At 46.0% G+C, this 24,994-nt stretch overlaps 3 protein-coding genes across 4 annotated transcripts; 2 read left to right on the forward strand and 1 right to left on the reverse strand.

The window, feature by feature from the left end:
• The first annotated feature begins 241 nt into the window (after nt 1-241).
• LOC122623193 (chaoptin) lies at nt 242-18,105 on the forward strand. 2 transcript variants are annotated; one of them, XM_043802194.1, is made up of 6 exons: nt 242-1,106; nt 2,001-2,263; nt 11,294-14,216; nt 14,603-15,126; nt 16,006-17,145; nt 17,667-18,105. In XM_043802194.1, exons 1-5 carry the CDS (start codon nt 242-244, stop codon nt 17,122-17,124), a joined length of 5,694 nt encoding a protein of 1,897 aa, XP_043658129.1. In that variant the 3' UTR covers nt 17,125-17,145; nt 17,667-18,105. The 2 variants fall into 2 exon arrangements, with proteins under 2 accessions (XP_043658129.1, XP_043658128.1); XM_043802193.1 differs by having other exon boundaries at nt 16,006-18,105.
• On the reverse strand, nt 4,027-4,774 carry LOC122623996. Its single transcript, XM_043803409.1, has 2 exons — nt 4,372-4,774; nt 4,027-4,151 (listed from the first exon to the last, which is right to left on the reverse strand). The coding sequence occupies exons 1-2, from the start codon at nt 4,772-4,774 to the stop codon at nt 4,027-4,029; spliced, it is 528 nt and encodes a 175-aa protein (XP_043659344.1).
• Nucleotides 6,956-9,469, forward strand: LOC122624715 (serine/arginine repetitive matrix protein 2). Its single transcript, XM_043804395.1, has 2 exons — nt 6,956-6,995; nt 7,054-9,469. The coding sequence occupies exon 2, from the start codon at nt 7,076-7,078 to the stop codon at nt 9,293-9,295; it is 2,220 nt and encodes a 739-aa protein (XP_043660330.1). The 5' UTR covers nt 6,956-6,995; nt 7,054-7,075; the 3' UTR covers nt 9,296-9,469.
• Nucleotides 18,106-24,994: the final 6,889 nt, after the last annotated feature.

Raw genomic sequence — 24,994 nt, forward strand, 5'->3', positions numbered from 1 at the left:
CCATAAAAATGCGTGTGCTAATTCCTTATTAATTGGCCTTTTCGATTTTCCCCACTTTGCAGGGATATGGAAACAGGAGGACATCCAGTCGAGTGCGACACGCTGATTGAGACCGGCTGAACGAGACGAGGATAAACAGACGACAGCAGAGAGACGCAGGAACAGGAACAGGAACAGGAACTGCGACAGAGAGACGGAGGCGAGGGGACAGTGGACAGGAGAGACAGGAGAGACAAGGAAAATGTGCAAAGGCAGCAATTTAAGGACGTCAGCAGCGCTGGTAAACTTATTAGCGAAATGCACGAAGTCAACAAACGGACAGGCGGCAGTCCTCGCAGAGGAAAAGGAATCGGAAAATCGGGGGAACCTCGTGCCGCAAAAACAACGAGCTAAACGTCAAAACAAGCAGCAGCAACATCCACAGCAGCATCCACAGATGCTGCAGCAACAGCAGCATCAGCAGCAGCAGCGGCAACAGCAGCGGCGGGAGCCACATCAGGAGCAGCATAATCAGCGCCAGCAACAAGGACGTCAAATAGAGCAAATGGCAATGGGGACAAATGAAGAGGCGGCGGCTGCCAAGGAGCACGAACACCAGACCAAACCGACAGACTCCGAATGCAAAGGCAAACACAAACACCAGCACCAGGACCAGCACCAGGACGAGGACCAGGACCAGCACCAGCAGCAACACCAACACCAACGAAAGCGCAATAATGTAGCCGGCGTACAGCAGCATGTCCTGCGGTTGCAGTTGGAGCTGCACTTGCTCCTGGGCGCCCTGTTGCCGGCTGTCCTGCTGCTGGGGCTGCTGCCCCTGCCGCCGGGCGCCGCAGCCTCGATGACACCTTCGGCCAGGATCTCCAGTGCCAAAGGCCCGGCACGTGAGCTCCTCTTCGCCGAGATGGGCGGTGGAGGCGTCGGGGTCGGAATAGGAATCGGAATGGGAGTTGGAGCTGGAGCTGGTGGCTCCCCCGGCGGAGCAGCCTCCTCGGCAGGCGGTGGTCCTGGCACAGGACTCACTGGGGCAGGAGGAGGAGGTGCGGCTGGCATCGAGTGCCCCAGCTTCGACAACACCGCCTGTCCCTGCTACAAGTTCGAGGATGGTAAGTGCGAACGGTCGAGCGAACTAATTAAACGCATCAGCCGAGACGCCGAGGCAAAGTTTATTGCACCCAGGACGTGAGAACGCGTCCAGTATGAAGCCATCGACTATCGGATACCCAATAAATAATAGTTTCTCTTTCCATTGCTAGAAGAAGAGTATCGAAGGTTTTTTGTGAGTTTAGTCAGCCCGGGTTTTGGCGGAGAAAAGTATCAAACAAGCCTGGTGAACTTGCACCCTTATGCTACCATAGATACATTTAGTTTGGTTCTAGGTTTCGAATGTAAGCTTATTCCAGTTACTTTCCCAAAGGTATATAGCTTAGATTCTATTGAGTACCTCTTTCAATCAGACCGCCTTAGGAGGACCATCGCCCAGAAAACGTGGTGTTTACACAAGGCTAGGGTATCATTTTATCATTTTGTGAGAACAGTACTTCAGTGTAGTCGAGGAAACTTATTCTTGAATGTGTGTGTGGCTTTTATTTATTCATATTCTTATTCATTTCTAAATACGTTAAATATTTTCAAAATTTGGGTGATGATTTCGAGTTAAACAAAGAGGGAGCAACTGCATTAAGTGATTATCTTCGATTTGGCCAACCAAGCTGTGTATTTACACGACGTCGGCCAATCCGTGTCCTTCCCACACCACACGTGAATATTAATTAGCACCTGCGGAGGAGCACACAGAATATCCGTATCCATATGGGGCGTCAATCGAAATGAATATGACAGGCTCTTTAGCTGGGCAGACTACTACCAACGAGCAGTGCAATCGACGGGCCGGTACCGTTGCTTTGATGGCAATGGAAATGGAAATGGAACTAATTGAAATGCACAAATTGCTCCTGCCTGTCGGCGATAAGCACATGATTAATTCGTCCGATTTTCAGGACTATTCCTGGAGTGTCCTGGCACGACGGCGATATCGCTGCGCTCAACCCTCGAGCGAATATCGGCGCCGATCCACTCGCTGTCCATCTACGACTTCGACCGCTCGGTGACGTCACTATCGCAGGACGTCTTCCAGCCCGGCGTCCACATCCGGCACCTGCAGTTCTCCCACTCGCACCTGGAGGCGCTCAAGGACAACAGTCTGCGCAACGTCCGCTCGAGCCTGGAGTCGCTCAGCATTGTCAATGGCAAACTAACGCAGGTGAGTGGAGTCGGGAATATACATTTTTATTAGATACAAGTATAAGAGAAAGAGTTTTGAAATTTCCCTCTGATCTATATACAAACGGTCCTGATTGCTCATCGTAGCAGATTTTCAGTGCCACGGCTCTATGTAGTAGTTTTCTTACCCATCACACGCTCAGTGCTCATCGTCACTACGTAGACTGCCGTCCGCACTGAAATCTTAAAAAAGGCATCAACAAGGAATCAAAGATACAAAAAGAGATTTTGGAGAGATTGATAAGTGTAACTTCCAGTAGTCTTAGCCTGTAGCAAAACGGAGAAAGCATTATTTTACTTACACCTTATACAAAAAATCTTAAATTAATGGGAAATATGAAATTAAAAGCTTTTGTGACATATTACCCATGCTAATGTTATACTGCCCAAGAATCCGTTTGCCTGTCATTAACGATCGAGAATAGCCGAAATCTGAATTTGACCAACTTCGGAGTTCTTTTTCCCGGAGTGCTATTAATATTTTACCCCAAGTTGGAATACCCATGCACAACGTTTTGGTAATCATCAGATTTATCATATAAGCCATAAAGATCATGAGCCATAAGTCATAAAGATAAAGATCAGGACGATACGTAAACTTTAACAAACATTCAAGTTCAAATGGCAGCTATATATTTTAGAGCTTTCACTAATAACAAGTTTCAGGCAGATGGATTAAGACTAAGAGACTAGTTTGCGTTGAAGCGGACGGACAAACAGGCGGACATACCCAGGCATACCCTCTGCTAGGGTATATTAATTGTGCTGCATATGCGCCAAACCCCTCCAAATGGTGCGGTTTCGATCAAAATATGCAGTCTACTCTCGGGCGGCGCAGTGAAATGGTCGCAGCCGAGCAGAGAGATACTCACTTATGAGGAACTGGCGTCGAGCCGCATAAATTGCATCTCGCGGTGGTTTTAGCGGTGGCTTCGCAGAGCTAATTAGTCCATGTCCATCGAAGCTGCTCCTGGCTCCTGGCTCCTGCAGCGGGACCTGGCACTGCGGACCGAAACTCCGTACAACATAATGTTAAACAATGTTGGGCAACCAAAAAATGCAAATAGCTTTCTAAGCCATTAAATTTGGAAAACAGCCGCCGCAACGGCAGCGCCACCATCCAGAGTGCAGAGTCCAGGATTCTGAGTCCTGAATCCGGGTATCGGGGCATCCGGGCATCCGGGCATCCGGGCCTCCCAGTATTCGGGCCTCCCTGTATTGGAGCCCAGTGCGTCGCATTCCAGGGGGGAATGCCCCCGCAAGTGGCAAGCGGGAAATGGGGAATGGGAAATGGGCAGGCAAAACGGCAAATGGCAAAATGGGAAGTGAAAAGCCCGCCGCCAGCCATAAAAAGTAATTTGCCGCCGCCGCCGAATAACAAACGAGCCAAAGCCAAAAACAATTGCGTTCAATAAAATAATTTGCAGGCGAGCGGCGCAACTGGCGAAATCGCGCGGTCGGAAACGCATAGACAGAGACATTTGATGAGCAGCTGATAAAGAAGGCAACATGTGCGCGGAAGAGCCATGTTTAGGCAGTCGCGGTATTGCATAAATCCCAAGTTCCATAAAATAGCTCAAGAGCCCGAAAAAAAGAGCAGCAAGTCATGTTGCGCCAGAATGTTCCTTGGAGTTTCAATGAGTGGTTCAATTTAAAGCATGCCTTGATTTATTTCAGCCACAAAAAATTATTTCATTTGTGCACACAAATGCCGCTAGTGAGCAAAGTTCATCCAAGGGCGGCCTACATGGGCGGTCTGCGGGTGCTCGGCGGGGCAGGAGTGTCCGTAGCGGGCAGCTTTTCACAGACATCGGGCTGGTCGCCCACCTGTCGCTGCCCACAGTGGCGTCTATCGGTGCGGTGCCAGTCTGAAAATATTCGGGTAATATGAGAGGAACAGTTCGTATTCGGAGCTGAAGAGCAGGTCTTGAGAAGAAGCTTAAAGCAAGCGGGAAAGCTCTGGCTTTAAAATTGAATAATTTCACAGTAAATTGACGGTGTAAGTGATTCCTAGTCGCATGTCAAATGTAACATTACTTTCATGTCCACTACACCACCTTTTTTGGAATCGCTCATTTCAACACTCACTGCTTCTTGGGCGGCCGTGGCAGTTCTGGTTGAGCAGCTGGCAGCTGTTGGCCAGCAGCTTGCAGCTATGCAGATTTCGCGACCGAACGCAGATCTCCGCCCTGCGGGGCGTCCTCTTGCAAATCACCGGACGACCGGGACACGCATGATAGCAAGGTCGCCGGAACTGGCCGCCAACGCCGCGGATTCCGCGACAGTCCAGCTCCCGGGTGTGGGTCACTTGGAGGAGGCTTCCGCGGCGATTCAGGGCCAGGAGGGTGCATATGTTCTGGAAGCGCTGGCAATCGCCGTTGGGAAGACGACCACAGACGGGAGGGCTTCGCAGCGTGCATTGGGGCGGGAGTATGCAGAGGGGGCGTGGCGGCGGAACGCGAATCACTCTGGACTCGAGGGTGGGGGGCATTCCGGTGGTTGTCCTGTTGCTGCAACTTACAGCCGCGAAAAGGACGAGGCCTGAGAGCGAGTTCAATTGCATTTGAAATGTTAGTGGGTAGTACAAAAGTCGATTTGATTGAGGAGACTTTAGCGTACCTAGAACGCATCCCGTGGTAAACTTGCACATTATTCTAGCGTATTATTGACCCTCTTCTGGGGCTGATGGATGACGCTTTTTATACAACTTCTGGTTGTTGTAAAACAAGTAGCAGGAGGAGCACAGAATGACATTTATTTTTCTTAAACGGTTAATAATAATTCTCCTTATGAATCAAGTCTGATCTTACTTAATGTGTTACTTAATTCATTTATACTGAAAACAAAAGGCATGCGGTATCAATCACCAAGCCATATGGAGCGGGCCACAATGCCATTCACAAAATAATACGCCACATGTTACGAGGGGTGAACAAGCCACCTGATTTCTGGACAGTCAATGGCTATAAAACTCTGGCTTTTCGGGGAACACTCATCATTCAATCGGGGAGACTTGAGAAGAGCAATCCAAACCAAAGATACCCAATAATGTCAAAGCTGAGCATTATCCTGATGATTGCCACGATTGTGGTGGCCATTGAGGCCGATGGCGTCGCGCGTCCTCCGCGCTGCTGGGATCGTTGCACCCTGCAGGACCTGCAGAATCCGCGGCTCCTTTGTGTGCGCGACAGAGCCACCAACACCTGCACCAGGCTGCGGCCCTGCCGCCTCCTGGAGCGGAACTGCAATCGCAGGAATGCCGGAAAAGAGTTGCTCCGGGAGACGTGCACCAGCCAGTGTCGTTGGATAGCTGGAGGCAGTAGAGCCAGCGGGCCATGTGCCCCCACGAAACGACCCGTGATCAGGGATTAGAGTGTGAATCTTTCTTATTCTTGTTCTTTGTCTTTGGAATTCAAAATGCCCATAAATATTTCATAATGTGCCAACAATAAAAATAAATATCATTTTATGGCAGACCATTTTTTCGCTGGCCAGCCACTGGCCATAAATTTCGGTTGAGTCGGGCGGAGTCGCATGTCCTGGGTCTCTTGGACTGCGAACTGTGTCGCGTTCGCAAGGCGCCAAACGGCAGCGCAAAGGTTCAATAAATTAAAATCGACTGCCATAAATTTCCATGTCAGTACATTAATTAAAAGGCCGTAATTCGCTTTGTCCATGTCAGGTGACACTGCATCTGCATCCTTTCGATCCTTTGGCATTCACACACAGAAGTGCTCGCCCACACGTGGCCAGTGTGGTGGAAACTCTGCTCAATCAGTGCAATTAAAACTCCCTCCACTCGGATGCTCGTTCAAAGATACGAGTATAACGAGAAAATATTTTCAATTGCATGACTTCAAGTGGCATTGGCAGCTTCGAAGAATCATTTCAACATATTTGCAACTAAAATTATGTCTGCAGAAAGCATTCCAAACGTTTCTAGCGAAATAATTAGGGGGAGGGTGTGGTAATCTGCACAAATGTTATTTACGATACACTTAATTGACTGAGGAATCGGCTCGATTAGGTTTTATTACTATAAATGTCCAATAATTTGTGTTTTCCTTCTGGAGCGAAGATTAGTTCAACATGCAATCGGCCACAGTAATAGTTTGTTATAGACAACAAAAACAAAGTATAAGCAAAAATAGTCGTATAGCCCATGCATAGCATTAGCCTGAAGCAGAAAAGGGTTTCAGTATTCAGCATTAATAGTAAAAAAATGTTAGTTTCGTTGTTTTTAATTAAGTAGTACTTCAACTCGGTATATATAATATCTGCAAGGGTATACAAGCGTCGGGTTGCTAAAACGGGCTTATTTTTCTAGCTTTTTTATGCTTCATGTTGACAGATTATAGGATTGCCTTCCTGAGTGAATTCCTGAACTACAGCCCTGGATTTCGAAGGGTTGGACAACTACGTACAACAGTCTGTAGAGTGAACTTTAGGAACTTTAATTTGTAGAGAGTAGCTTGGAATTAGCTCTGGAAAACTACGTCGTGAAACAACGCAAAAGTATATCTTATGTGTGGTCTAGTGGCACATTGCTTGAGATTTGGTTTTTAAGGTTACCCTAAGGTGGCAACCAAGGAGCAAGAAAGGAGTTACCTCCCATCGAGTTGCCATTGCCTGGTTAGCTTTCACTTTTGTGACAGTTGTCAGCCCAAGTTTTTTCACGCCAGCACATTTCACAAGGCAGCCGTTCCCAACGTGTGAGTAACGTAGCAGCAGATCGAAAACAGCTTCGAAGGCCCTCGAGTTTTTTCGCAGTGAAAGTTCAGCTTGTGCAAAAATGACCAAGGTGTCGGGGACGAAGGCAAGGGACGAGGGCGAGCCAGCCACCAAGCGCGAACGCAAGGATATGCATTTGCACAAGAAGGATCGCAGGGAGCGCAAGGAGCGCAAGGACCGCAGGGACTACAGGGACTACAGGGATCGCAAGGAGCGCAAGGAGCCAGCCGGAGGCACCTCCTCCAGGGTGAGGGACGTCTCGCCAATTCCCTCGGACGCTTCGGAGAGCACCGAGGGAGACAGCAGCGACTCCAGCTACTCTGACTCGAGCTACAGCTCCACCGGATCGTCCAGCGGCTCAAGCTTCTCGAGCTCCTCCAGCAGCAGCTCCTCGTCCAGCGACAGCGAGGCAGCGCCAGAAGGCACCATCAAGAAGTTTGAGCGCCCCAAGCACTCGTGCTGCCATCGCCGACACCATCGTCGCCATCGGCGCCACAACAAACCCCGTCATTCGCACCGTCGCCGGCACGTCATGCGGCGCCACCACGCGAACAACTCGAATCACTCGACTCACGGGCGCTCCTCCAAGCGTTTGGCTAAAAAGAGTCGTCGCGGCATATCCGCCACCAAGGGAGCTATCACTGTTAAGGAGGAGGTTGTCGCAGCAATTCCTCCTGCCCCGGCTCCCGGGGTCATTCAGATACCGGCCCCTATTCCGCTGCCTGTGCCGGCACCCATTCCGGCTGTCCTGTCTGTTCCGGAGTCGCTCCCGCACCCGAACCCGCATTCCCATTCCCAATCCCATTCCCATTCCCAATCCCATTCCCATTCCCACTCCCGTTCTCATTCAAATTCCCATTCACAGTCCCAACTACATGGTCATTCCAACTCCCATAACAATCCCCATCCGCAACCCGTTCCGGCACCTGTTCCGGTTCCAATCACTGCTCCGATCGCCATGCCAACTCCGATGAGGGACCCAACCGGCGTGGTATTGGACCGCAAGTCCCGCATGCGCAGCTCCACCTCGCAGACCATCGCCGCGGCCTCCAGCAGTTCCAGCGGCAGCAACCAGGCCATCATCCAGGCCACCAGTAGCACCATAACCATCACCAAGACGATTGCCAACGCCACCGCCATGGCCGAAAGCCACTCCAGTGGCACCGCCGGCGCCAGCCTGTCCAGCTCCAAACATAAGGGTGGCAGCAGCACCAGCCAATCTGCAAAGGCGGTGGTCACCCATCTCTCGGGCAGCAAGGTGGTCTACCCAGCCCCCAAGACCCCACTGGCAGGCACCTCCTCGAAGGCGGTGGTCAGGTCTAACCCCAGCGCCAGTTCGAGCCACGGCAGCCACGCGAACCACGCCAACCACGCCAGTTCCAGCTCGAGTTTCGCCCAGGTGCACTCCAGTACCAGGCCCTCGGCAGCCAAAGAGCACAGGAAGAGCCCGCAGCAGGATCGTTCGGACAGCTCTGGCTCCAAGGGCAAGTCGTCAACCAAGGATCGACCACGTCGAGGTTCTTCCCCGACCACTGGTCCAGAACCTAGTCGCCAAAAACACAGCGGTCAGGGCCAAAACGGCCAATGGAACCATCGGCGTGAAGGAGGCGATGGAGGAGGAGCAGGAGGAGGAGGAGGAGGAGGCGAAGCAAGAGGACGGGGCCACAGAGCCGTGGGCGAGGGCAACAAAACGGCCTACAGAAACGGAAAGGACGCCTTCAGATTCCGCCAACCCGTGCGTAATGTGCGCCTGCACATCAAGGGACTGACGCGCCAGGTGACCAAGGAGCACATCAGCGAGATATTTGGTCACTTCGGAGCCCTCACGGCAGTCGACTTTCCGATGGACCGCTTCCAAGGACGCCAGGGACGAGGATACGCCTTCGTGGAGTACTCTCGCCCAGAGGACTGCGCCTGTGCCATCAAGCACATGAACGGCGGCCAGATCGACGGCAAGCGGATCAGGGTGTCCGCCTTCCAGGAGAGCATGCTGAAGGCGCCGTGGCGCCAATACCGCCGTTACTCGCCGGTCACCCGGCGCCAGAACCAGCGCACCATGTCCCGCTCGCGCTCGTTGTCCCGCTCCCGCTCCCGCTCGCCGTCCCGCTCGGGGTCCGGCTCGCGGTCCGGGACGCGCTCCTTCCACTCCCGCTTCCGCTCGAAGTCGGGATCGCGCTACAACCGGCGCAACCGCTCGCGCTCCTACACCCGCTCCCGCTCCCGCTCGCGCTCGTCGCCGCGCTACGGGCACTACCACCGCCCCGATTCGCGTTCGCCATAGGCAGGCGGACCTGTCGCACGTTGCAGTGGGCGCAGCTTGAGCGAGACAGGACTTTCAGGAATCAGGATGCCACTTTTGGTCTTTGCATTTAAACTTTAATACAAATGGAGATTTGCTAGAACAAAGTGCGGTTGTATACTCACTTTGGTGGTGAACAATTTCAGGCTAATTTAAAGCCCTAAATACAAATAAATATTCATGCCCTGCACAAAAAAGAAATTGGTTATATCACAAAGTAATATGAATATTGTAGTAGTTCTCTCGGTAATAACATAAGGGCCCACTGGTTCATCAAACAATCGGTTACCCAAGGACAGGTAAATTGTATTTCCTAGTGGAGAGTCGTATATCAGATTTATAGATGAAGCGTTGCTGAGTACACGAGTACATATTTACATCAGTAATACTGATTCAGTATCAATTGCTGAATAGATCTATGTCCGTCTGTCTGTCCGCTCGTCCGTTAATTACTTAACTATGTGCATTAAAACATATAGTACATATAAATATATGTAAGTGCAGTATAAAAGCCCTGTATATCTTATAGCTGCCATAAAAATATTCCTAAAATAGATGTGAACAATTTATATTCAATATTATGATCACAAAGTGTTTGTATACCAGTTTTACTAAGTATTATATATAATTTCTGTTTAAATTTGATCTAAACCGGACAACCAAATGATATATATGTAGTAGGGGTCATGGATACAATCGGAAAATTAATAGTTACTTATTGAAAAAGCTATCTTCGCTTCGTTGTTTTCGATGGTAAAGCGTTTCAAATCAGTATGCACTAGTTTTTGCCTTAAAATATACGTATACATAAATGATTGTCGGTTTCAAGTTCTTAAAAATCACGATACTCTATCATATAGCTGCCTTAGGAAGGGTTGGAAAATTACTTGAAAATGTTAGAAAAGAAATCATAGTTTCGTTGTTTTCACTTTGCAAACTTTGGAATATTTTGAAAAATGCTTCAGGACAACTGAAAATTAGCATACAAAATCGAAAAAGTTTTCAGCTTAATGCCGACAACTGGCATTAACTTGTTGTGCTCCAATAGCGAACAGGCAATACTGTCAAAACAGATGAGCAAACAAACGCGCATGCGGAATGAGGATGCTCCTGGTTCTCTTTTCAATATTTTTGAAATAGCTGTTCAACGTCCCCAGACCTTTAATTAAATATTTTGTAAAAACAATGTAAATCATGCAATTATCTTAACAAGCAAAACAAAAATATGCACACGTGTAGTACTTAGCGCAAAAGTAACCATATTTTGACACAGCGCTTTATATATATTTTATGCGTTACAACAGGTGATGAAAGGTAATTGTATTTTGTGATATTCAACCATTAAGTAAAATGCCATCCATCATAAATTTAAGGGTAATGGTATAGAAATTGAAGACGAGAATATATATTCCGAGGGCATATTCGATTCGTTGAAAAGGATGTGAAACTGTGCTTCTATAAAGCTATAAAGATAGACGGAACAAGAAGAAACGGATCTGATCAGATCGATTCGGATCAATTACATTTACTGATTCCTTACAAAGTCTGATATATACGTTATCATTTACCCTATAACTCTAGAGCTCGAGTATAGAAATCGATGCACAACCAATTCTCAACGACATTTTCTGTCTAGTTAAGTCTGCTAATCGGCCAACTTGATGGAGGCGCAATCATGTACTCACCTATGTATGCACCCCACTGTTTTTTCTTATTAGCTTAGCTTACTATCAAATGAGCAAAATTAAAATACCCTTCGCTCTCTGAAATGCCAAATGGTCCACATTTTTAGATGCATATAAGTGCTTTAGATTGCTAATAGTAAAAAACATGATTGTAAACATGATTTGATGCAGAGAAGCAAAGGAATAAGAGCAAAAGAAGTAAATATCTCAAGGATGTTAAACCGGCACCCTAATATACGAGAGCTGTATTATCCTTTGCTAAAACCGAAATGTATATATTCTTGTATACTTCCAGATGCCATCCCGAGCCTTGAGCTCGATGCAAAAGCTGACGGCCCTTGATTTCGACTACAACGAGATCGTGCGGGTGGAGGACTACAGCTTCTACGGACTGCGGATCTCCAAGCTGAATCTGAAGGGAAACCGGCTGCAGGGAATGACGGAGCACGCCTTTGCCGGGCTGGAGGAGTGCATGCAGGAGATAGACATCTCGGAGAACGGACTGCGCACCTTCCCACTGATGGCTCTCCGGAAACTGGACCACCTGCGAATACTGCGACTCTCGAACAACCGGATTCCCACCTTCTACGGGGACATCCAGTTGGCCACAAACAATGCCTCGGCTGCGGCTGCCGCAGTTGGTGCGTTCCAGCTACCATCCTTAATTTTTCTGGACCTGAGCTCCAATCAGTTCGCCGAAATCGGAGACGACTGCTTCAGGGCCTTTCCCCAACTAAAAACCCTCTCCTTCTACGCCAATCAGATAGAGTTGGTCCAGGCGGAGGCTTTCAAGAGCCTGCGTGAGCTCATGTCCCTGGACATGTCGCACAACAGGATTATAGCATTGGACCCCAAGGTATTCGAGAGGAATAAGAGACTGCAAACGGTGGACCTCAGCCACAATCATATACACGCCATTGGCGGGGTGTTCTCGGATCTACCGCAGTTAAGAGAGGTCTTCCTGAGTGAGAACAACATCCTGGAGCTGCCGGCAGATGCGTTTACCAACTCGACAAACGTCGATGTCATTTATCTGGAGTCCAATGCCATAGCCCACATAGATCCAAATGTCTTTAGCACCCTGGTTAACCTCGATCACCTGTACTTGAGGTCAAACTTTATACCCCTCCTACCCGTAACCCTGTTTGACAAGAGCACCAAGCTCACGTCCCTGTCCTTGGACAACAATGAGATCCAGGACCTGGAGATAGGCATGTTCCGGAAGTTGGAGCACCTGCGGGAGGTGAGACTGCACAACAATCGTATCCGTCGGGTGAGAAGGGGCGTGTTTGAGCCCCTGCCCTCCCTTCAGGAGTTGCACATTCAGAAGAACAGTATCGAGGATATAGAACCGCAGGCGTTTCACACCTTGGAAAACATGCAGCACATTAACCTGCAGGATAATCAACTAACCGTACTGGAGGACATCTTTCCAGACGAAAACTCCTCCCTACTTTCGGTGCAGCTGGAAGCAAACTACCTGCACAAAGTTCACCCCCGCACATTTCGTCGGCAGCAGAAGGTGCAAATTATGTGGCTAAAAGACAATCAGTTGACCAGAGTGGAAAGGTCCTTCTTCGCCGATACTCCTCAATTGGGGAGGTTGTATCTGAGCGACAATAGGATAAGAGATATAGAAAAGGACACTTTTGTGAACCTGTTACTCCTGCAATTCCTTGACCTAAGTGGCAATCAACTGAGGCAACTGAGAAGGGATTATTTTGCACCCCTTCAGGGCCTCGAGGAACTTAGTCTAGCCCGAAATCACATAGAGGCCATCGAAGGTTATGCCTTTGCCAAGCTCAAGAATCTGAAGTCCCTGGATCTTTCTCACAATCCGCTGGTGCAAATAACACGAGATGTTTTCCTAGATGAATTGCCCTTAAACTCCCTGAATTTGGCCAATTGTTCTCTAAGAAAACTGGAACAACATGCCTTCAAGTCACTGACCAATCTTAATGAGCTCAATCTGGAAAGAAACCAACTGAATCCAGCGGATATCCAAAAGCTGGATATACCAAATCTCAGAAGACTGCTTTTGAGCCACAACAACTTCAGCTATGTCGGATCCGTTGGCATCATGGCTGGAATGTTTGACAGACTCCGCTCACTGCAGCAACTCTCCATGTCCAATTGTAGTTTGGGGCAGATACCCGATTTGCTCTTTGCCAAAAACACAAATTTGGTTAGACTAGACTTGTGTGACAACCGACTGACCCAGATGAACCGGAATATCTTCAGTGGCCTGAATGTGTTTAAGGAACTGAAGCTCTGCAGAAATCAACTCTCCGAGTTCCCGCACATTGCTCTCTATAATCTCAGCACGCTGGAAACCCTGGACCTGGCCCGAAACCAGTTGGCCTCGATTGATTTCTTCAAGCTAAGCGGAACCCTAAACCTCCGGCAACTAATCCTGAGAGACAACAAGATCACCGCCTTGAGTGGCTTTAACGCCGTTAACCTCACCCAGCTGGACAGTGTGGACCTGAGTGGCAACCTGTTGCTCTCCTTGCCGGCCAATTTCCTGCGCCACTCGATCAATTTGCAGAAGGTGGACTTGTCCAGCAACCGATTCCTGCAAATACCCTCATCAGCCTTGTCGGATGTTTCCATACCACGCCTCTCATGGCTGAACTTGACTGGCAACCCTATTAACAGGATTTACACTGTGAAGGAAGAGCGGTATCCCTACCTCAAGGAGCTCTACATTTGTCAGACGAACCTGTCCATACTCACATCCAAGGACTTCGAGGCCTTTCAGGCGTTGCAGCACCTCCACTTGGTGAACAACAGAATTACCAGAATTTCCCCGGGCGCCTTCAAGTCACTGACCAATCTGCTCACTCTGGACTTGAGCGTCAATGAGTTGGAAATGCTGCCCAAAGAGCGATTGCAAGGCCTTCGTCTGCTGCGTTTCCTCAATATTTCCCATAACACCCTCAAGGACCTGGAGGAGTTCAGTGCCGATCTCTCGGAGATGCAAACTCTGGACCTCAGCTTCAACCAGCTGGATCGTATCTCAAAGAAGACCTTCAGAAATCTGCACGGTCTGCTGGAACTGCTCCTCATGGGCAATCGGATGACCGTTCTATCAAACGACGCCTTCCGGTTCTTGAGGAAACTGCATGTTCTGGATCTGCGCAAGAATTATTTCGAGCTGGTGCCGTTGGATCCACTGAGGCCCCTGGAAACCAACCTTAGAACCCTGAGGCTGGAGGGTAAGTGCTCTGCTATTTCTTCTTTCATTTACAACCTTAGTCATCTGGATTGTTCCCAAGTTCATTGTAAACTCCTTTTAGCTTAACTTGGTTTTCATTCACAGAATCCTTCATAACTATAGTTCCAATTCCAAAGGCAATTTAAAATTAACAACTATTATATTTTAGATGACTCCTAGCTTTGCAAAAAGGTTCCATTCCAATTTGCCCTTTACCTAAAAGCCAAGTGAAATAATGAACCAAAATAAACCATTTTTTGTTACCTCTGTTTATGTTATATATGTATATAAAAGTTAGCCGTCCTTTGAATGTTTCGTTTTTGAACATGGCAGTCGTCAACCCGTTCTCATGGCCAATTTGTTGTTCATATTGCGTGCTCGTTTCAGAGAATCCACTGCATTGCAGCTGTGACGCCCAGAAGCTCTGGGAATGGTTGCGGGATCATCGTAAATGGTCGCTTTCCACGGGCTCCGGCGCGGGGGGAGGAATTGGCGGACTGACCGGAGGGCTGGGCGGCGATTCCATTAATTACCTAAGGTGCGAACACCCGACGGAGCTGCGGGGCAAGGTGTTCGGCAGGATGGAACCGCAGCAGTTTTGCGACGCGCCGCTAATACCCAAAATGGCCATCCAGGACATTCAGCCCTACTCGGTGGTCGTGTCCTGGCAGAGCCGCGACCATTTGGGCCTCAATGGCTTCGAAATTGTTTACCACGCCACTGGCGACGGCCTCGTTCCGGCCGGATCTCCAACGAACCGTGAGCGGGACAGCCACAGTCACAGGGACAGGGACAGGGGTCACGACCCCGACAGGCAGCGAAGCCGGGAGCAGGAGCAGCGCGCACGAGAGCGGGATCGCGAGAGGGAACGGGATCGGGACAGGGAGCGATTCCCCGTCGCCACCGATGAGGTAAGCACCTGTCCAAACAGCGATTGTTTTCAGTGTGCCATTCGAAGCCACGTTTCGAGGCTAGTCCTAGAATCGTGTATTGGGTGTGTGTTACGTGTGATGGGTGCCCTTCTTGTTATATGTTCTATAAAACGGCTCAATTCGTCAAGGAGAATATGTACTTACATAGGTCTTTATAATATCCTCAGGATTTCGTTTCATTAAACTTGAAAGTAGGTCCTTTGGCCATGGACCACCTTCGATAAGCGACAAAGTTCCCAATGGCCAACACTATTTAATTGTTATATTTTCTTATATTCCTCGACAAAAGGCATTGCTAGAGGTCAAAGCTTAATTGTGATGAAAATTGAAGGCCTCAATGTAGATTTTTTCATTATAAGGTGTTAAGAAATTAGTACAAGTATAAAAGTTGAAAGGTTGTAGGGACATTAAAGAATTGTTTCTACTACGACTACAACATTTTTCTCTAGTTCCTCTCGTTATAGAGGCCTGAATATAGCAGCTCACCTATCCTTTGCGTTTTTTCCGTTCGCACGAAGGCCTTTAGCAGTTCGTGCTCTGCCAATTAGGCACTATCCGGTCGATAAATCCCCTTCAGATCGGGCGACTCCCCGTTCTGTCCCCGTTCTGTCCTCCCATTACTACAAATTTCTAACGCTTTAAGGCCCTCAGAGGGCCGAGCTCCATCAACATACCGCCAGCAAAGAGGCCACTGTGGTCGCGGAAAGCGGAGGGCCGCAGGGAACGTTTTTAATAAAGCGACACGGCATCGACATCGGCGATGCTGATGAAAATGAAAATGAGAATGAGAATGGAAACGACAATGGGTACATGGCGATGACAATAACCATCTTGCAACCTGCTTAATTTATTCCACAGATCCACGGCAAGCGGCTAAATGGAACGGCCAGCTCGACCAAGCTCACCAAGCTGAGCCCCAATACCCGCTATCACATCTGTGTCATCGGGAGCGGTAATTGGCTCTCGGAGCCGCTGGCGAACGCTCTGCAACGGCTCCATGCCAACGAGTCCTTGCGCGAGGAGGAGGCGGTGATGATGTCGGCGCCGCTGCCCGAGTCCTTTTCGCCTTATCAGCACCAGCACCAGCATCAGCACAACCGGAACTCCAATAGCAACACTAATGCAGCCATGGTCCAGGACCACAGCCACAACCAGAACCAGCATCCTGACCAGGACCTGGACAACGCCATCGGGCAGGACCACGCGCTGATGGAGGTGCTCAAGAACTCCCACATCTCCGCCTGCACAGATGTCCAGACACTGGACTCCACGCCCAGCCTGGTCACCGACGAGAACGGGCTTTCCAGCAACGGTTTCATTCACTCCATCCTCACCAGAAGATTGGGCCTGATTGTGGGCTGTTGCCTGGGCATCATAGTGTTCATCGTAATGATCTCGGTCCTGAGTTATGTCAAGCTGAAGAAGCAGCGCATCGAAAACGCCAAGCGGCAGGCCGCCCTGCCGCCCGAGTATATATCCTACAGGCACTTCTCCATCCCCAACGAGGAGCTGACCAGGACCGCTGCCAATGCGGGAGCAGCAGCGGCAGCAGCGGCTGCCGCGGCAGCAGCCTCAGCGAATAATTCGAATAACTCCAATAATGCGACCGACGCGGGTGGCTCGCCGCACATGTCCAGTGTGCCCAGCGGCATTAGTGCGCACATCAGTGGGACCAGCCTCAGCACAGGTGGCACGGGCACCGGCTCCACGACCACCACGGCCACCACGCCCATTGGGGGCGTGCCGATTGTTGGGGTGCCCCTGGGCAAGGCGGGCAGCCCCCTTGTGGGCGTGGGCGTGGGCGTAGGCGTGGGAGCGGGCTTGGTGGTGGCCGACTCCTCCGTGGACGTAGGTCACGCCCACAACCACAATCACAACCACAACCACGCCCACGCCCACGCCCATGCCCACCGGCAGAATAACGGTTACATGGCGGCGGGCGTGGTGCTCAATACAAACCACTTGAGCGTGTGTTAGTCGCACCACCAGAAGGATTAGGTAAATACTAGAAGCGTGGTTGCAGGTGCCGAGTTGAGGGGTGCTACATTTGTAAAAGATATTTCTGCCTTTCAATCAATTCCGCATTCAGCTTGAAACGCATCCCTAAATGTCCTTTTCAAAAATTGGTTGGTCCCAAAAGTGAACTTACCTCCTCAATACCCTTTCTCTTTAGGGCTCATTTCATTTAAGATGATCTCCCAAGTAGCCCTTCACTTACATGCACACAGCAGTGCTTGAAATATGCAATTTGTTTCAATCAGCCAGCGATTGCGAGATATGTATGTGAATTGCAAGTATTTACAAAACATTAATGCCCAGCTAGCACAGCGGTTCTGTACATGCAGCTCAACTGAAAATACCGAAGCGTAATCGCTTACCCATTCGCGAATAAATGAGTTATAAGAGGATCTACCGCATGTGCAGGCTGCATTTTTTGACATTGAACACTGAAATCCGCTTTTAATAATTAAATGGATGGCGTGATTTATTGGAATTTTAAGTGAATTCATCCACTTCAGCACCCCTTTCAAATCAAATCTGCAAATCTGCAATCCCTAAAAAGCGAGCAAAAGCGAGCAAAATCGAGGAAAAGCTCGCATATTTCACATTCGAAATGGAGTCAAAAACTTTTACCAATCAGAGCAAGCGCAAAGCAGTTTTATGTTCTTCAATGTGCCCAACATGCATTTAATTTACGATAGGAGGTGCCAAAAAACCAAAAAAGGCGAATAAAGGTAAATATAGAAAAATGAAGAAAATCTAGGTTAGTGATAATTACGATGATGCGTTCAACGTTCGTTTAGTTATGACAATTGAAGGTAGAGCACAATGCGAGTATCGGAAGGCAATTTGGCATTTTCAATGTAAATAATGTGGAATCAAAGCAAATCTCAGCCCTAATGTTGCATCTAAATCAAATTAAGCTCTATATAATGCTATCTATAAGAACTACACACATGGCCGTAAAGATATATAAATATATATACCTGTAATGGAAAGCACACATGCAGACAATTTTTTTTGAACTAGACTTAGTGAATGGAAAACGTATGAGCGGGTTTTTGTGTTTTTTTTTTAGACCGAACGCTGAAGGGTCAAGAATAAACTAGTTATATAAAACGTCATAGAAGCGGCAAGACATATTACCAAAAGTAACTAAATAATTATAAAAAGATAAACAATAACATTAACTAGTTTAAGTGCAGACCCCAAAGTATGCATAATTGTTAGCAGAACTCAAAGAGTTTCATATACATATATATATATACATACATTTTTTCTCATAGTTAACTGTATGGTTTTCCTAATTTTCGATTCGAAAACAAGTTAAGCTTTAGTCGAGGATTGAAATACATAAATTATTTACTTTAGCCAGTAAACATTACGCATGAAAAGAAGCCAAATGCAGAGAAATAAGCAAAATAATCATAATACTAATAAAGAATTTCTAGACAATTAAGCAACCGGTTCAAGTGAAATGAAATCAAAACCCCAGACAAAACGCATGTTCACACACCGAAACTGACAGCTAAGGCGAAGAGATTCTTGCGAGACTTCTAACTTTTCGGTCCCCATTTCTTCCTGTGTACCTTTCAGTGCGTCTGGGCTTCTGAAGTATTTTAATATGGTTATATGCGAGATACGATACAAGAACTGTAGTATGCATGCATCAAACTTAAGAAGCAAACAATAACAATGGCCAGAGGAATAAGAACACAAAATGCAAATCAAAATCAAAAAATCGAACTTAAGACAACACGAAATACACAAAGAACAAAGAACAAAGAACAAGACGAGCAACTCAAAATGAAGAGGAAATATAAAATTAAACAACGCTTTGTTATGCTCCACAAAAAGCCAACACATAATGAAGCATTCGCTGCCATGCAAAAGCCCTTTTCTCCGATTCTTGTTCAATTGTAGGGCTTAGAAACAGGAAACACAAAATACAAAACACAAAACACACACAATGCAGAGGTAAAAAATAAACAGATAAACAAAAAACAAATATAGAGCAAACATACAATAAATGTAATAAATTAAAACCCAAAAAACCAAAATATTGTATGGCCAGCAACACAAAGTAAAATATTAATAAATGACAAGAAACTTTCAAACAAAAGCGAAAACGGTTTTCATTTGATTGCAGCTGATATTTGCACTCGCTATTGTGTTTGCGCACTGTCTAAAATATACACCTGTGTCCTGCGAATGGTGCAGTTTGCTGAATTGGGGCCACAAATACTTATCTATATTATGTCATTCATTATAATTTAGGCGTTTGGCTTTGGGGAAGCGGAATCAGTGCGTATGTGTGTATCCACTTAGCAACTTTTTCAAAATGCTGAAGTTTTCTATATAAGGGATTTTGTCACTTATGTGCAACAAAATATCAATATTTCCCTAATTCCAACTCCACCTTAGCACACAACTCCCATCATTGCGTCACATGTGCAGGACCAGGATCCCATTTTGCTTTATTATTCGTATGCACTTTGCGTTCAGCTACCCCGTGTTTCCTTTGAATACCCCTCACTCGTCGAGCGATGGGGTATGCTACATGCGTACGGACACATGTAACAGGTAGGTAAAAGAAGTCTTCCTGCAGTTCAATTTTACTTATATTTTACTTGAAGCTTGAAGCCCCTATACCACACATACCTTTTATATAGCGATTCAACAAGAAAACGGGTTGAAAAGGCAATAAATTATATATATGTATATTATATATGTATACCCGATCCGAGCTAATCAGGAATACGTAGTCTTATTGGATCGGACACGCAGTACGAAAAGAAAAGGGTGTCAAGTTTTGGTTTATACTCCGAAATGAATCATTTAGAACAATTCAAAAACCACCGATAAACTGGCTGTGGAGTAACAATGAGCACCTTATAGTCGGGAAGCCCGCCAGCTTTATTTAATTTTTGTTGCAAATTTTAATTAAATGGAAATTTCCGCCTTCTTGAGCACGTTTTCTCATCAACGGCATTAAATGCCATGCAGAATTTTAATTAGGCTGCTGCAGACACCCACGAATGCATGTTGACTAGACGGTGGGTACATGCAACAGGACTTGCAGTGCGAGGATATTTCTGGTCGGGGAATTGAATGCTGTCCAGCAGCCCCAAAAGAATCTCAGAGTGTAAACATCTTGGCCGCGTGTAAGCAGCGGAAATGGGCCACCGAAACGAGCCGACTCAAATGTATTTTACCTGCGTTGTTCAGCTTGAACAAATTTAATTTACAAATTTGCATGCTCGTGGGCTTTTATATTTCCTATTGTAAAGAGCCAACAAACAATTATAATTGAGAGCTGGCGCAGGAATTCGGGCTACGCCGTCTGTGGACTTGCGCTTGGGTTTGGCCATGTTTTTATTACAATTGCATTAAAAACCCCTAATTAAGGTGCTCTGAGTAGAGTTGATTCATGGTGGTACAGAATGGAAACGGTAAGGTAGTGGTAGTTCATATGTTTCCGAGTGTGGGATTGGTGTTCTTAAATATATAAATTCTCTGCTTCCTTACAAAGTATTATGTGTTATATGTAGAAGTTTCGGCGATGTTCGATTCCTTTTTGTGTGCTGTGCTGTGTATCATTTAAATATTTCTGGTTTGTTAAGTATTTTTGTTCGAAGGCTATCTGAATTGAAATATATAAATATGTATATAATGCGGAAGGTGAACAATCGAAAAATAGTAAACAATGCATGTACCTTAATGAAATTAACCCGTAAATGAAATTATATAACTTGGCTTTTGATTTTATCGGAATCGGACAACTATAATATACAGCTGCTATAGGAACATTCGGCTGCTATGGGAAATTAGTAGAAATCAAAAGAGAACGCTATAGTCGCTATCCTCGACTATCAGATACCTGTTACTCAGCCATTGGAAGTACGAAATAGAAAATAGGGCCGGAAATGCTTCCATCTACCTGTTCAACTTTTCAACGCACTCTGACGCCCTCATTTATTTTAATAAATAAGAGAATACAGTTTCAAACCTTGAATTGAATGCCGAAAAACATACACTTACCCAGTGCTGCATAAGCACTTATCAAGTATATGTATATTCACCTCAGCTGAAAAAAGCGTGTCCGTGGGGCCTTCAATTCGGAATTTATGACATACATTTGTACATGAAACGTATGTTTTGTCATGTGGCCATTTATTGTCCGCGCCTCGCCACTTGCAACGTACATATGTCCTCTCCACGCTCCTATACATTTTTTCTATAACACTTGCCCGAGCGAAATTGGCTTTTTGTTCTACTCTTTTCGACCCGAAAAAATACCTTTGTTGTTTTGCAACTTTTATGTATTTTTTGTGTAAAGAGCTGGGGAAAAGTGCAAAAACTAGAGGGAAAAATTGAGCTGTCGTCAGCCATAAAAATATGTGTGTATAACAAACGGAATGACACTTGAAATGGTGTTCCACAGCGGGGAAGGATGGAAGGTGGGGTTGTCTGCAGACAAAGTTCGGATACCATAAAGCCCATTCTTTTACAATGATGAGCGCCGGAATCCCTTTGACTAATCCGCAAAAGCACATACCGCATACGTCATTTCAGAAACCGATATATCACCAAACAGGACGAGGTTCCAAAAGTCACTTTGGTTGCTGGAATGTTCTTGTTGTTAAAGACTAATTTCCCAACTAATTAAGATAAAAGTTTTTTAAGTATGAAATCAAACTATTTTGACTTACGTCCACAATCTGACTACTAACTCTGGCTAGTCTGCTCACATGACCTTACTAATCGTATGTTATTAACTAAAAAAGTGTATAAAGTAAAACAAAATTAAACCAATTAAGGACGTGTCGAAATAGTTTTCAGTTTGCGCTTCGCCATTTCACGCTTTCAGTTTGAATAAATGGACAACTTCGTGTGCCAGAAAATTCGTGAAAAGCTGATTATGCACACTCGGTTTAGCACTTTTGATAAAATGAATAGCGTGTAAACAGTAAGGTACATGTTTATGTATGTATATTCGACGCTCGCAAAATTTGGATTGAGAAGTCCGTTTAAATCAAAAAGTTCGCCAATTTTCGACTTGATTTCTGTCACCGCTGCCTTAGAGCGAGCAGAGTATGCTTCATTGATTTAATGGAAAAACTTTTCCTACTTGTTTGTTTTCCTTTCCTTTGCTTACGAATGCTCTTCTCATACGTATGTATATCATATGAATACGAACATCCACATGGACTTACAAGCATATGTACGAGTATGTATTCCACCAAATCGCAGCCCATAAATCGAATCGAATGGAATCGCGTACGCCTGGTCCAAGGCAATCATAAAAAAAAAACAAGAGAGAACGTAATAGTTGAGCTCCCCGACTATCAGATACCCGTTACTCAGCTAGTGGCAGTGCGAACGGGAAATTTCAACATATTTCTGGCATATCTATAGAAATTGAAAAAACAATTATAAAAGGAAAAACTATTTTAAAAATTTTCAAAAGTGTGAGCGTGACAGTTTTCGAGCGGCTTGTGGGCGGTAGAGTAGGCGACCCCAGCTTCAATAGTTCCTGAGATCTCGACGTTCATACGGACGGACAGACGGACGGACATGGCCAGATCGAGTCGGCTATTGATCCTGATAAAGAATATATATACTTTATATTGTCGGATACGCTTCCTTCTACCTGTTACACACTTTTCAACAAATGTAGTATACCCACACATCTACGAGTAACGGGTATAATAATATACTGCCCATTGCTGAGCCGTTTTTTCTCTCTGATGTGGCCAGAAGTCCATACGTTTTTGGTGGTTCTGTTTATAGTAATTTTCAATAGTTTTGCGGTGTTCATGTGCGGATTCCCTGCTGTTTGCATACAGTACAACTTTTTAAATTGGCAATTGCTGTTTTTCGCGATTCGGGTCACACATATGTATATGAACATTTCTATGTGTATTTCCCTCTGTTAAATGATTATAAATTTCTGAAATTAGTATTCAAATAATAACAAAACATATAACATTATAAACATACGAGGATTAGAAAACATAAATATGCCCCGAGAAAATAAATATGTATGTATTACCGAGAAAAAGTCTCATCCAAATCTCTACAGGGTTTTGTAATGTGTGGGAGTTAGGGTGGGCGTGGCCAAAGTATTTATTTATTCTTACTCTACGATTAACATATATAAGCATAGATTCCGCGAAGGTTAACGCGAAAAATCTTAATCGCTATTGTAATTACTGTGAAGGCCTGCTCAAACATAGTTAACGTCTTTCTGTCATCATGAAAGTCGAGATCTCAGGAACTGTAAAAGCTAGACTTGAGATCAAGCACTTTTATTTTATTTTGTTCTATTGTTAGTCTTGCCTATTTTTATGGATATGCCAAAGACATTATGGACGTGGACTCCTGCAAGCCGCTAAAAACTGTCCCTTCTACAATTCTAGAAGAAGTTTTTTAGTATTCCAAAACAATCTTTTGATGTTTTTTCTGCAAATGGGACATAAATTACCTCTTGATGTGAGTCATCATATTTAGGCAATTAAACAAACATTTTACATTAAGTGCTATCAAAATCGCTATGGGGAGATATGTATCTTGATTATTTATCGTCTTCATTGAACTAAACTGATATAGTAACGAAAATGTAGTACCAATATTTATTGTGTATTTATTTGCCAAATATTTCATTTATTTTCGAAATCGAAAAAGGTATATCGGAAGCCTTTTGCAAGCCGAGAACGCATCGATGTCGATCTACGTATGTTGAGTATAAATCTATATAAGTATACTGTAATCGAGATCGTTGCGAACGGCTTTTTCTGGGCTCAAAATAATCTGCCTCCAAATGAAATTAGTGCAACACCGTTTTAACGTGCCTACAGCCGCAGTTTAAACAGTTTGTGCCGCCGACCTGTTTTCCTTGCGCATTTCGAAAGCATTTGATAGCATTTCGCCGCAGATTTTCACACCCATAACAGTCTTTGTGCGAGGCTCCCGTTCCCAGTGGACCTCTGTGGGTGTTGGGTTTGCGTGTCTGTGTATTTTAAGGGGATTCCCTCCCATTCAGGCATTTCACTTCGGTCTCTATTCCGCGGGGAATGTGGCGTGCGAGATATGTGTGTACATATGTGTAAAAATGCTGAAACATTTGAATACGTCGGTGGCTGTATGTTCAGATATGTATGTTCATACTCGTATACTCCTATGTGTACGTCTGCGAGCGGCAATTCAAGTACAAATCACATTAGTGGATGATCAGAGAGCCTCGTGTGTAGCTGTCGGCCTATCGAGGGAATCAATGCCTTGTTTGACAAGGAAACTTCATTAAAAATGCAACTTTTAAATTTTCCAGCGCTAAGTGAGCGGACCGCTCACTTACAACCGAAACCATGACAACATCAACAAACTGACAGCATGCATTCATACACATGTATGCTTTTCATTTGGATTTTGTCCTCAAACAGGACTATATACATGCTAGTACTTTCGAGGAATCGGCGGCACCACAAAAAAAAACAAAAATATCTTCGCATCTGCAGGATATTTACGGTTTTTTTCTTTTTACGAGACTGGCCTTAAACGTGGCAATGATGAGAGAGAACACGTAATGTGAAAGCCGAGACTTGGAAGCCAGCAAACCACCGAAACAAACCCACCGTTGTCTCTGTGTCCGCCAAGTGATAAATGACCACTCCATAAATTTTTTATCCTCGCCCAACTCAATCTTGTGCTCAATCTGAAGCCACGTCGTCGTCCCTTGTGGTCAGTTTAATAGAGCTAGAGTTGGAGTTGTTGAGGGAGGGGACACGGAACTGTAAGATTGCTGGCAAGTCGCCGTCGTGCGTCTGGGAATTGTTTGCTTTTCCGA

Source organism: Drosophila teissieri, chromosome X (assembly GCF_016746235.2).
Source record: "Drosophila teissieri strain GT53w chromosome X, Prin_Dtei_1.1, whole genome shotgun sequence".
Classification (NCBI taxonomy): domain Eukaryota; kingdom Metazoa; phylum Arthropoda; class Insecta; order Diptera; family Drosophilidae; genus Drosophila; species Drosophila teissieri.

Excerpts from the sequence above, each read along its gene's own strand:
- LOC122623996 (XM_043803409.1), bottom strand. The coding sequence starts at position 4,774 with ATGCCCCCCACCCTCGAGTCCAGAGTGATTCGCGTTCCGCCGCCACGC. Across the intron at positions 4,152-4,371 it reads CCACGGCCGCCCAAGAAGCA|ACTGGCACCGCACCGATAGA; the intron begins GTGAGTGTTGAA and ends GAATATTTTCAG.
- LOC122624715 (XM_043804395.1), top strand. The coding sequence starts at position 7,076 with ATGACCAAGGTGTCGGGGACGAAGGCAAGGGACGAGGGCGAGCCAGCC.
- LOC122623193 (XM_043802193.1), top strand. The coding sequence starts at position 242 with ATGTGCAAAGGCAGCAATTTAAGGACGTCAGCAGCGCTGGTAAACTTA. Across the intron at positions 1,107-2,000 it reads CTGCTACAAGTTCGAGGATG|GACTATTCCTGGAGTGTCCT; the intron begins GTAAGTGCGAAC and ends TCCGATTTTCAG. Across the intron at positions 2,264-11,293 it reads TCAATGGCAAACTAACGCAG|ATGCCATCCCGAGCCTTGAG; the intron begins GTGAGTGGAGTC and ends GTATACTTCCAG.